The 13,419-nt window shown below is 37.2% G+C and overlaps 1 protein-coding gene across 2 annotated transcripts in view; it reads right to left on the bottom strand.

Annotated features, from left to right (window-relative positions):
- The window catches only part of JMY (junction mediating and regulatory protein, p53 cofactor), a 67,867-nt gene that overhangs the window by 28,735 nt on the left and 25,713 nt on the right, over nucleotides 1–13,419 (bottom strand). For both annotated transcript variants that reach the window (XM_050913124.1, XM_050913123.1), the window contains exon 3: nucleotides 1,432–1,582. In XM_050913124.1, the coding sequence (XP_050769081.1) occupies nucleotides 1,432–1,582 (151 nt within the window). The remainder of the gene's footprint in view (nucleotides 1–1,431; nucleotides 1,583–13,419) is intronic.

Genomic DNA, 13,419 nt, shown 5'->3' with positions numbered 1-13,419 from the left:
TACAAAGCAAAACCCAGGAAAGACACACAAAGAGGTAGCATTCAGTTCCCAGGTGCTAGAAGATATTACACGCTGTTGTTAGGTAATAAAACACACCTTTATGTTCTCATGTCTTCTTCCTCTGCCATCTCTTCGTATTTTGGCATGTAAGACCACCCTGTGATCAGCAGGAGGCCAAAAAAACCCCAAAACATAACAAAACAGGCAAGCAACCTGTATACTAAAGGTGTATAGTTGTAAACAGTCTCCAGGTATTTAATTTCCCAGTGTTTTTCACCACAATCCTGACTGCTGTACATAAAAAAGCATGTGAACAAAACAAAAAGTAAGTAACTGTAAATATATGTTCTTTATCAACTAATGGGGTATTTTATTTGCTGCCTTTGTAGCACTAGAAAAGGAACCAAACTGATTAAATACATTTAGAATTTTCTCTAATTAAATTCATTCCAACATGCCTGAACTGGTTTAGTCACTTTTTCAAAATAAGGAGGAGTTTCATGTTATCCTTAACTTGGGTTGTCACCGAAAGGAATCATTTTGCAGTGACTGCTTCTCGAGGCAGATCTAGCAGTCATGCAGGGAGATGACAGGAAACCTACCCATCAAAAAAGGTTTTCTCCCAGGGGTACAGCTTATTTATCTGGTTGCACAATGATATCACCAAGGCAAAGAAAGAAACAGGAACCCGCAGTCAGGCAGGGAAGACAGCAGGACATAAACTCTGTCAGTGGTAGCCCACATTCAAACTAAAAGAGGTGACATGAAACCACATCCTCAGGTGGTTTGCTCTGATAAACTGATTAATTAAGCTAATATGGTACAAGGATGAGAGTGCAGCTGTACATGGCAAGTCATATGACCTGGTTTTACTGCACTAACTCTTCAGTAAAACTTCCGCATTCTTCAAGCATAGAAATGCCAAGGTTATATCCATGAAGATTTCTGAACAACAGAGCAGCTTTCACCGAGTAGTTAAACTGAGCTGTTGCTTAATATTTAGAGCTATGAAAAAAATTGCTGAAAGGTAGGGGAGACAGGAAAAGGAAATGAATTGAAAGGTAATAAACACTTACTGTGGTGGTCTGCCATATCCAGTACAGAAGACAGAATCCCTCAGAGACTCTATGCTCCCTAAATCGTTTGCAAATGTACAGTGCAGCTAATACAATCACATTGAGAAAGTGGTCATGAAACTTTTATCTAAAATTCCTATTCTGATCGCTTCTGATGACATTCTGAAAAGGCTTATTGGTAAAAGATTCAAATAGACACAGAAGAAAAAACAAATGGGAATGACAACTGCATTTTCCTTACGGAGGACTGATTAAAAAAAATAAATAAATCACAGTACAATACAGAACATGGTAAACATTAAATAAATTTTTGAAGATCTTTTATTTGATGGATAGGATAGTAGAAAATAACTACCTTTCTGTGTTTTAGCTGTTATTTCGAAGTATTTAACTGTAAGGTCTTGAATAGAAAGCACAGCCACGTGGGCTTTTCTCTGCCAATCAGCATCTTCTTTTTGCAGACTCTCAATTCTTCTGGGGCCCAAGTAGTCATTCTCTATCGAGATCTGAAAATAAATCAGTCCATAATTAACAACACAATCAATTGTTGCTATTTTGCCAACAGCAACCAGTTTCAGGGTGGCTAAGAAAGAGAACAAAAAGGAGAGAAAACCAGCAGCAGATCACCATGGCTTCTATTTAACAGAAAAAAACTCTTTGAAGTGCTCTTTTCTGTTGAAAAAGTGCCTCTACAGTTTCATTACTATTCCTACTGGAAACACAAAAAACTCACATGTAAATTTGATTTGTCCGTGTCTTTTGGTTAAATATCTTATTACCTTCAGATAACAAGCATGCTTCATCCAGGCTTTCTTCCAGCCTGGAATATTTCATTCTGAAGTAAATGAATGCTCTTCAGTCAGAATGAAGCTGGAAACTGGGGACGTGTTGGGGTAGTGGTAAGTAATCATCAACGTTTTAGTATTTTTTATTTGTTATAGATGACTTTTAAAAACATATTTTCCTAGTGCCTATGAGTTCAAATATCTTTTCATTGACAAGATCAAGGCAATTTTATTTTGAAGTGACAACTATCTGAAGCCAGTAAAAGATTTGGAGTTTCTTTTAAAAATTAATAAAAATTTAGCTTTCTCTCCAAAACTGGAAATTTTTACACACTTCTTAAAAGTTAAGTTATTAAGTAATCCCACTACAGACAACAACTATGTATCTAAGTAATTAAATATTTAAGTCTACTCCTGCAATACCAAAGCCTTAATTTTGAGTATTTTTCATTTACATGAGTCAAGAAGACACCTCATTAGTATAGACAAAACCCACCAAACCCAAAAATGCTCATAATCTTCTATGTCCCCAAATATTTTAACCTGAAGTTCTCATGCCTCAAATATTAATCCTGATTTCACAAAGCTTCAATCTGGTCTCAAAGAGCCATTCCACGCTATAGTTGAACTGCAAATGATAGGTTTTTAAGTGACTGTTCAGGATCTACCTCTGCATATCCACTTATCGCATCTCTTAGAGGGATGATTTTTACAAGTAAAAATATATAGATGCCTTCTAAGTAATTGTTCATTTCTTGAAAAATGTTTAAAATAGTTTAATAACGTATTTTAATCTACTTCTTATATAGTTCCAAAACCCCTAGAAAGGCAACAGGCAAAATAAAAATGTGGACAAATGATAAGTGAATAATAATTTTACTAGATGGGTTGTAACATGTAATTCGATGGAGCAAGTATGTACCATGATTCCCACAGGGAATGCTTATGAGTGGATAGACAAGAGTTTCCAAATAAATGTCCAACTGTACGCATATACCAGTGAATGATGACTGGTGAAGTTAATGCTTTCCATTTACGCAGAACTCTGAAACAGCAAGTTCCTTTGAGAAGCAGGATAAAAACCAATAGTTAAAAGTCTTCCTTTTCTATTCCTTGGTAAAGATGAGGTAATTTGATACTAGAATTGACATAGGGTCACTGAGTAATGTGAATAACATTCTTGTTAGCCATCATTTCTAAGAGAGTAAAAAGCCTTGAAGTAACATCTCTTCATAAAGTTGTGCCTGCCAAAACGTTATTCACACATGGTGCGAGCTAAAGAGATTTATGATGGCATAATACAATTCTATCTTTGTTCCCTAGAGCAAGTATTTACAAGTAACAAAAAAGGGAAGCACCTTTTCATTAACTGCAGTCCCAAGTATGTCATCCATGCCATCATTCACACTGAGGGTATTCATACAGCAAGGCCCAGAAAACCCAAGAAGCCTTTGCTTTAGCAATACCCATACAAGTATGCATATTTATATGCAACCATAAGCAGATGGTCATGATCCTGCAAAGCTTTAGAAACTGGGGGAACAAGGAAGAAGACAGGGTTGTAAACATATATGAGGATGGACCAGTGCAACCTGGTAGAGTTACTGATGCATACCTTCTCTTTCCCTTTATGTATCTGTTCATATACACATTCACATTTAAAGGACACCAAGCAGCATACTCCACAAACGACTACTGTCTGGAAAGAAGTCCCCAAGTATTTGCATGAAAAAGAATAGACCAACATCATGCCTTAAGGCTACAGCAACAGCAGCATGCTTACCAGAAGTCTGAAAGGAGCCCCAGAAAGACACACAGGACAGAAGCATTTCCCTAACGCTGCTTGAGCTGACCTGCCTTAATGCTTAGCAATCTTACAGAGCTTGTTATCTAGCAAGACAGTCAAACCCTTAGAATTATCGACCATGAACATGAACAGATGAAGATTCTTCTTGAAGTGTCTTGCAGCACAATCAAAAGACCAAGGTGCAGCTAATGTTCATGTCTGGACTTTGCATTCTGCAGCTTGGATAAGGGACACACACACAGTGTTAACTTTCTGGCTCTGAAGCCATGAAATGATGGAGGAAGGATGTGCTGGTTTTGGCTGGGATAGAGTTAATTTTCTTCATAGTAGCTAGTAAGGGGCTAGATTTTCGATTTGTGCTGGAAACTGTGTTGGTAACACAGGGATGTTTCAGTTATTGCTGAGTAGTGCTTACACAGAGTCAAGGACTCTTCTGCTTCTCACACCGCCCCACCAGTGAGTAGGCTTGGGGTGCACAATTAGTTGGGAGGGGACACAGCCGGGACAGCTGACCCCAACTGACCAAAGGCATCTTCCATACCATATGACGTCATGCTCAGCAATAAAAGCTGGGGGAAGAAGGAGGAAGGGGGGGACGTTTGGAGTGATGGCGTTTGTCTTCCCAAGTAACCACCAGGTGTGATGGAGCCCTGCTTTCCTGGAGACGGCTGAACACCTGCCTGCCAATGGGAAGTAGTGAATGAATTCCTTGTTTTGCTTTGCTTGGTGTGTGGCTTTTGCTTTACCTATTAAACTGTCTTTATCTCAGCCCATGAGTTTTCTAACTTTTACTCTTCCTATTCTCTCCCCCATCCCACCGAGGGGGACTGAGCGAGCAGCTGGGTGGTGCTTAGTTGCCAGCCGGGGTTAAACCATGACAAGGGAGGCGGCTCTCATTGTTTCAAAGGGAACATCCATTCAACAGGTGAAGACAGAATAGAGGTGCCAGTTGGGAATCATCTTCGACAGGTGAAAAACTCCAGCTGCTTCCTTAAGAAAGGTGGCTAGCTAGGAGCTGAGGGTGAACCTTAAACTGAAAAGCTTGTCCCCTTCACATCCAAAGCTGTTGGACCAGAGTACACTGTTTATTCCAACAACCATCTAACAGCTATGCCAGCCAGAGGCAACTGAGGTTCAAGGTGACAAATTCAGAATGAGTTTAAGAATCAGCAAGAGCTGCAAATGCTCAGAAGATACAGGCTCCAGGGCTGATTCCCGGAGTAACAGTCCTCAGCCACAGAGATCTTTGTTACTCTTCGGATAGTCTAGTTAAGTTCAGAATAACACACTGTGGCCACTTGCTGCTAGCAGAAGGCATCTCAGACCATTCATGGGGCAGTAGGAGTCAAATTAATAAAAAAAAAATTCAGGGAAGTTAACTATCTATCAGCACGCCACTGAGCTTGCATTGCATATTACCAACACAGATGGTCTTTTACCTAGAGCAGCCAGAGATATTCTCGTGCAAGGGGGAAGGAAAGCAATCAAGTTGCTTAATATTTCACTTCATGAGCGGATCTAATTTTGGGAAAAGCAGATTTGTCAGAAAGAGACTCCAGAAAGGTATTCAATGAACACAGTCTGCACTGTGTCCTTGAAGACAGGTCCTTGGTTCCCAGCTTTGTTTCTATTAGGTCAATGACTTTCTGAGTGGCAGCAAACTTTAAGAGTCCCCTTTGGTATCTTGGAAGTTGCAGTCTCTGGGGTCTAGCTGTCTGCTGCTCCCTGCTTTTCCCAGCAGGCTTGCAGTGCTCCTGCCCAAGCTTATTTTTCTGGGCTTGCCTGACATAAACACCCTGTTGCCTCTGAGAGCCTCTCCATTGACCTGAACGTGCTCCAGTGCTCCCCGTGGGAAAACCAATCTTCCCATCCAGCCAGTGTGTTCCACTTGATTCAATTTCTCCATCAAGAAATGTAACAAAGAAAAATAGACTTATTAAAAAAAGATGCCAGTGTAAAAGAAAATACTGCTAGCAACTTTTCCAAAGGTAATTATTGGCATTCTTTATAATCAAACGCAAGTAACTGTGACAAACTAAAAGACAGAGGGCATGCAAACAGGCAGTTCTGGCCATGTACCTGGCACACTCAGGAAACATGGAAAAAACAGACAGCCATATTGTGAGTGTAAATACCGACAATCACCAATCACTTGAGAGAAGAATTATCAGCTTTCAACTGCAACCTACCTAGAAAATTATTATAATCTCCCAGTCATTAACGAAATTTATGTTTGTCATCCTTTTAGGGCAGGACAGACAATCACCAGAGAAAAACAGAGATGAACAACTGAGACATAATGGTAAAACATACATGGTCCCCCTTGCCAAATGGCTGTCTGAGCATTACGTTCCAGTCCAGTAAAGTGCCACTAGAGCAAATATATACAAATATATATTAAATCATAATATTCAATTTAAGTAACATAATTTGGGTACATTTATATAGAAGATAGAAACTAGACTTGTATGTTATCATAAGAACTAGAAAGTAAGCCCGTGAAAAAAAAAGGTCGTTTAACTAAGGGAAGACCACGGCTGTAATAGGGAGAAAAGTTGGGGAGGAAAGACAGGGAACCTGTCTCTGGAGCTTGCAGCTTATGAAGAATATACAGCAGCTTTCCTCCCCATCTACAACAACTTCAGGGTGGAAGTGACCACTCTCTCAGTTTATCCTAGCTAAGAATTTACAAAGGAAAAGGGAAACACATGTGGACCATTAAATAGCAACATGAACCCGCTCATGAGTTTTGAAGACTTTGTTTTCTATATTCTCTTCAATAATGAATCACCTTGATGTAAGCCAATAACTCTCATTATGGAATTAAAGGAAGCTCGTATGTGCTTCTCCATTCCATTGCTATTTGCAATGCACGCATAACATGTTTATGCTTCATTTTGCTCACTGCACACCTTTATGATGCCAGCATTTTTTGTTTTTATAGTCCATAAAAGAGCACAGGTCATTTTAGAGACTAAACAGAAACATATTTTTTAAATTACTATTGTCTACACTAGATATGACTAAGAGAAGGCACCAAACAATTGAAATGGACAGGGTGAGGAGAGAAAAACTAAGAAGTGCTGTCATCTAATTGACACTTCTTTTAAACATATTTATCTATTTTTGATACTGTAAAAATTTATTTTAGTTAAAAATTAAGAAACTCTGATATAGTTTGAAGTTTTGTCTAATGTAAAAGGCTTTTCAGTTCCCTAACATCTTCTCAAACTCACTTTTTGGTCTGGAAGTTCCTCAAAGTTCTGGAGAAAGTATGGTCTAACAGAAAAACCTCTCATCTCACAACTAGATCACAGAGCCAAATCTGCAGTTTCTCTTCTAGTAATCACTTTCTCAAAAAAAACCATTCCAGCTATTCTTCTTAAAGAAAACTATATTCTCTTTCAGAAGAATCCAAGCCTCATGGTAAAATTGGCTAAGATTTTTTTTTTCCCTGTCAATGAAACTCGCTTTTAAAGACTTTCATGTTTCGCAAGCTTTACTTCACATAATGCTTTGAAACTAAGAAAATTATGACAGCTTTCAGAAAAGTGGTTGTCGGAAAGCACACAAGAAGAGTTATAAACAGCAGAAGCCATTAACACATCATGTAAACATCTATTTCCATCAGGTATTGATTCAGAGTAACAGAACATAAAAGAACACATTTCTACACTGTACGGATATGTTTCTGAAGGAAAACTAATTAGGTCTTCAGAGGAAACAAACTGAAAGGAGGTCCATAATCTAGCTTGTGAGCAAGTGAGAATGAATCAGAGAGGCTCCAGTAGACTCTTCTACTGGAAACATTCTTCTCTAGAAAAGTTCACAGGTTGTTGTTATGTTGAGTTTTGAAGAGAGTAAAGGAATTTTATTGTGAGAAGATATGAGAAACAGGCCTATAACTATAGGATTTTGTTAAGTTTTATATAGTATACGTCTCCTAAATAAAGAAATAGTCCTCAAGGGTGTTTAATACTTTCCAGGTTCTTTCTGAAGACAGCTGGGACAAGAATGGACAAGACTGACAGAAACAGACTTAGGCCAGTTCACACTATAGCTTAGGCAGGGATCCGTCACGTCTCTCCAGCTCCTTTTGTTATACTTCTCCTAGACAGACTTGTAATAGGCAGAAAAGGAGAAAAACACGAGATGTAACAACAGCAGGTCAGTTAAGAACGAAAAAAAGTAAGTTGAGGGAGCACTACAGATGGCAGAGGCAATATACAAAAAGGAAACAGCTTCATACATGAAGGAGTGTTTCACCTCAAACACTCAGCTGCCTTCCTTCAACAGATTCCAGGAGGCCAAACAACCAATTCCAACCACAGCCTGCTGGATGTAGTAGTCAGAAAGCATGCATTTCAGCTTCATCATCCATTCAGGGACTTCTCAAAGTTAGTCTTACAGGTTTTAATTTAACTATGCTCCCAGCTGGTAACATAAACCCAGCACTATTTCCCAAAATATGTTATGATTCCATATGTACAGCCCCCAATATTTTAAGTGAAAGCACTCAGCCGTAAAAAGGGCTTTACAGCCTTACTGGTTTTATCCTAACAAATACTGACACAAACTTTAATGTTAATACATGCAAACTAACTTAGATTGGATGCTGTACATTCCTTAAAATACCTGGAGCCTGGGACTAGCAATACAAACTACAGGGGTTTTGATTATCTTAATCAAGTTATAGGAGAATGACATACACAATTCAATAAAGACTGTAAAGGAAGTAACAAACTAAAAAGTAAACAAGATGTTAGGACACACAGAAAGAAAACTGAGCAATAATGTCACTGTACTCCAAAGTGCAGTGGTAAATGTTTTTTCCAGAACTATGGAGAATGCTGAAAGATTAAGAAGTATTCAGAAGAGAAAAATCATAGAAGATTAAGGTTATGGCAAGAGTAAGAGAAATGACTGGGATTATTCAAATGTTTTTTTCCCCAGACATGTAAGAGTGTATATAAAGAAACATTAAAACCACTAAGTTAAAGTATTTTATATTGGTAATTGAGAGAATTAAGGCTAAATTGTGCACCCTGAGCTATGCCTTCCTTATTTATCCATGTGTATATTGTAAAACCTTTACTTACACTTCAGCTTCATTGACTTGAGCTCCAGGCTAAAAAAAAGTTCACCTTCAAAAAGAAAGCTTATTTTAAAAAAAAATATTTTTTTTTTAATAAGACATATTCTGCTAGTTATTTGAAAACTTTGTTTATGCAAGTGAGCTCGAGTGTTAAAGCGAGTGTTTCCGTACGTTCTAGATTCTGTTTGTGGATGAAAAGCATTGGATGGGTTTTTAAATCTTCAGTTAAAAAAACCTTAATACACACAACAGACAAAATTTTAAGCACGTCCATCAAGAATTCATCAAAATATGGTTGACAATTTTTATATACAGATATACTGAAAAAAGGAAAATAGTAAGGACACAAGTATTAGACAAGAAGAAATCAGATTAAACACATATAAATACCCATGAATAGGGATACTGAAAATAACCACAACAACTGCAAATAAAGCCCTACAAGATCCAGTATAAAGCCAGCGAATATCATGAAAGCTTACAAAAATTGTTTTTTCAGAGCACTACTGAAAAAAAAGTGCTATATTTCAAACTATTTACAGACTTAGGTAAACATGGACTTGCAAAATCTACACTCTCGTGATCAAGTTTTTCTGTCTTTGAAGACCTTAAGCCCCTTTCCTTGCCCTCCACAGCCTGCCTAACATTACATCAAAGTCTCTTCTTTCCTTCTCCTTCCCTATCTCCAACACAGCAAAAGAAAAAACCATACATCTCCAGTTTTCACCCTCCTTTAATCCTTCCAGGGACACACACTTCAGTACTTTCTGCATGTTTCACATGCTCTCAGGGTTTCATCAAGATGCTTTTTTGAATGGACACTCTGATTCTGCATCCTTCCCCACCATTTCCCCCATACCCTAATCTTAGGTCAGATCCAAGGCTGTCCTGGCCCTTGCTTCCAACTGAAATTATTACAAGCACTTGGAGGGAAAAAAAAAATTAAGACATGAGGTATGGATACATTGATAACTCCCAGCTTCTGTTGCTAAATGACTTAGAAGCTTCCTGAGCTGATGGCTAACCTGAACCATTGTTAATAGCCACTGATGGGTTTGTCTCTTTCTGGAACACATATATAGCTAGTTATCCATAGTTAAACTGTGGAAATTATTGCCACAGAGCATGTAAAGTGTGTTTAATAAGAGTTTAACTGTTTTCCCTTTATTTGCAGGCTGTTTTAAAGCACGACGAGTTCATTGAGAGGCTCCTGTTTTTTTTTAATATGAGGAAGACTGAAAGAAATCATTCAGTATTTTCGTCCCCTTTTCATTCATGATTTATAGATCTCTTTCTTATCTTACATGAATCACATGCTTTCCAAACTAAAGCAATCTGATTAATTTAACCTGTCCTTGCACTGAGGCTGTTTGCAGGGAAATGCCCTTACTATCCTCACTGCCATCCTTTAACTATTCTGATCCAACAGTATGTTTTTGAGAGGGAGAAACTAAAACTGCAGCATTCAAGATGCAAGTATACCATGGATACATACAAAGGTGTGATGTTGTTTTGTATTTTGTTTCGGGGTTTTTCCCCCCCCTAATAATACAAAACCATTCTTTCCTCTTTCAAAATGCTGAATGGCAAGCTATTTTCAGAGAACTCAAGATAATTCTCATACCTTTTTCAGGTATAATTACTCAAGAGTAATAGTTAATTAAGTGCATACAAATGTGCATGTATACTTTTGGTGGTTGTCATCACCCTTCTGCACATGCATTACTTTTTATTTCTTGACAACTTCACCTACCATTTTATTATCCAGCCCAGCCTTTTGTCAGGGAACTTTTAAAAAAAAAAACAACAAAAAAAAAAACCACCACACCAAACCTTCTGGCATTCAAACATAATCAGATTCTTCTACAAGTCTTATTTATCAGTTCTACAGTTGAACATCCAGAGCAGTTTTGTACTCTATTCACTTTGCAGACAGGCAGATGTAAGTGATCAGATACATGCCATAGTTTTGTAGTCACCAACCTCATACTAAGAGTTCAGTTTCCTCACTGATTCAGACTACCAGTCTGCCTTGCATCAGATCGCCTGTTTAGAGATTTTTTTTCAGAAAGCCCATAAAACCCTGATTTTAAGTCAGCAAAATGTTTTGGTATGAGTTCATACAATAGTCTAGAGGATTTATAGTTCAGAATGTAAACAGAGACTGGCATACAACCCTTCTGAAACAGACTGAGACTATAAAGACAATCACAGCATAATTCAGTATATTACACCAGTTTCTCAAACAAGAAAGCAATATTTTCAAAAATGGTTATGACCTTCATTTGCAAATCTAGCCATTTTTCATAAACTTAGATTACCATTTCTTCCCTACTCCACAGGTTTTTCGAAAGCCAAGTTTATTTAACTATGATTTCTGATGATGTGAGGACACATCTTCAGCTACAGATACACTAAAAGAGACTTAAGAATTCTTTGAAGCACTTCAGTCTCTCCACTGAGTACTACCTTAGGGTTTTTTACCAGATGTTTTTCATCAACTTGTCAGCAAGTCACTAGTCTGTAACTACTAGAGGGTGTGGTTCGCAAAAGTGAGAGGAATGAAATTGAGCTGACTGCCATGCAAGTAATCTATACGTTTTAATCAGTGGTGCCTTAGTGTCCTCCAGTGGGCCTTGTGGAGCTTTGTTTTCACGTTTTTCACTGCAAGAACACCATGCACTCAAAAATATTATATGAGGCTTAAAAAAAAAAAAAAGCACAGTTCAAAAACCAGCTCACTGAGACACCACTTGTTCAAGAGCCAATGATAAAACCATGGATTTATTAATACAGAACTCATCCACTAGATGTATGGGAGCAACACTACAAATTAAGAGTATGAAGCATTGACATCCACTCCCTTCCCCAAAACATCTTCAGTTGATTGTGAGACTTTTTTTTAAAGTATTCTCTCTTTAAATATTTTAAGTAATTCTCTCTATTTTGCTAGTTATCCTTATCACTAAATTTATCTTCTCCTTTGAACTTGTTTCGTACTTTGTGAAAATATCTTTTTAACCAAAAGTTGAAATGTTCAATGCAACATAATTTATTCCTAATTATTTCATTTTACACAAATCAAATTAGTTATAAGGTTCACTACTGCAATTCACCATCAAGTATTAAACCAACAAATAAATCTGCATATGGTTGAGCCAGAGTTATATTTTCAACTATACCAGTACCTGCTTAAAGGAGCTTGAAAGGGAAGCACAACATAGACTAATAAAGCATTCTACAATTTAAAAAAACCTGAATTTGATGAATTATCAAGCTATACGCGGCTCTAATCTCTTATTTCCAGTGCTAGACCTCAACATTAGTGTATTTAAAGTCCTTACAAACCGCTCACATTCAAGTGAATTAACATGTCAGTGAAAATAATGAATATGTATGCCATGAAGCTAAGAGTCCTTTTAAATATATTTAATATATAGTAACATTTTAATGTTCTTATTTCGTGGCGATTAATTGAGAGGTAATGATGACTGTAGTCTCTCACACGTATCAAGATATTATCAGTTCTGAGTTAAGCAAATCCAGTCCAACTCAGACCTTTAAGAATGCTTGTGTCAAAGTTCTGCTGGCATCTACATGCAGGTTATGAAACAATTTATCTTACATTTTGTCTTTAGTCTAATACCAAGCACATAAAAAAAAAAAAAGAAAAAAGAAAGCCTCCCACTGATTTCACCTGGGGTTTGATCAAACACAGTGCCTACTCAACATGACTGTGAAGTACTGTCCACAATTACAAGACCATACAAATTCAAAGTAGCAAGGTAGTTTGTTTCTCTCTATGAAGGCTGTATATACATAAACTGTATATACATAAAAGGCTTTGGAGTTTTGCCCATGAAGTTATTCCTTCGAAAGATTTTTTTTTTCTTTTTTAAATAACCACATTTGGTATCCTATAGCAAAGAACACTTTATATCTTAGTCTTAAAGAGCTTAAAGCTTAAACCATATTAACCTGTCAGTAAGTTCTACAGCCAAGTATCAACCACTAACTGGTCCCTCCCCTCCATACTTTCAGAAGTAAGACTGCACTATATATGGAGGATCTGACAAAATTAAGATTTAACTATCTGAAATCAAAGGCACCAAGAGCACAGGTATTTACTCTGCTTCTTCCAAATTTTGGGAAAAGTATTTCACCTTCAGGCTTCCAGCTACTGAGGCCTACTACTTCCCACTCTTCTGCTATGGCAATGTGTATTCTTAACACACAAAAAATTTGCTGAATTTTCACACAGAAATGATCCATTTTGATAAATGAAAAATTTGCGGGTACAAATGTGAAACATTTTTAGGATCAAAAATATTAGAGGTTTTTTTAGTTCTAATTTAGAAGTCTGATTTCTAGCAAAAAGAGCATCTTAAAATCCATTTAGAATTCAAAACTAATGATAGATAAAATAATCTATAAATATTGTTTGTCCTGTGGTTTTATGTTCACACTTGTCTTCCAGATTTTTTGAAAAATATACAGATAGCCCAAAACATGTAATACAGCATTTGAATATCAAGCTTCACTTGCCTATGTTACATCCAAGAGTCTGAAATCAGAAGAAATGGACCAGTAACCCAAACAGTGACATTAACATGCTAAAACTCACTGGTTGAATGTCTTTACATATTATTAAATCTG

This window comes from Gymnogyps californianus, chromosome Z, assembly GCF_018139145.2.
Source record: "Gymnogyps californianus isolate 813 chromosome Z, ASM1813914v2, whole genome shotgun sequence".
NCBI lineage: Eukaryota > Metazoa > Chordata > Aves > Accipitriformes > Cathartidae > Gymnogyps > Gymnogyps californianus.
The sequence above is the reverse complement of the archived record's forward strand: the minus strand, read 5'-3'. Positions and strand labels throughout refer to the sequence as shown.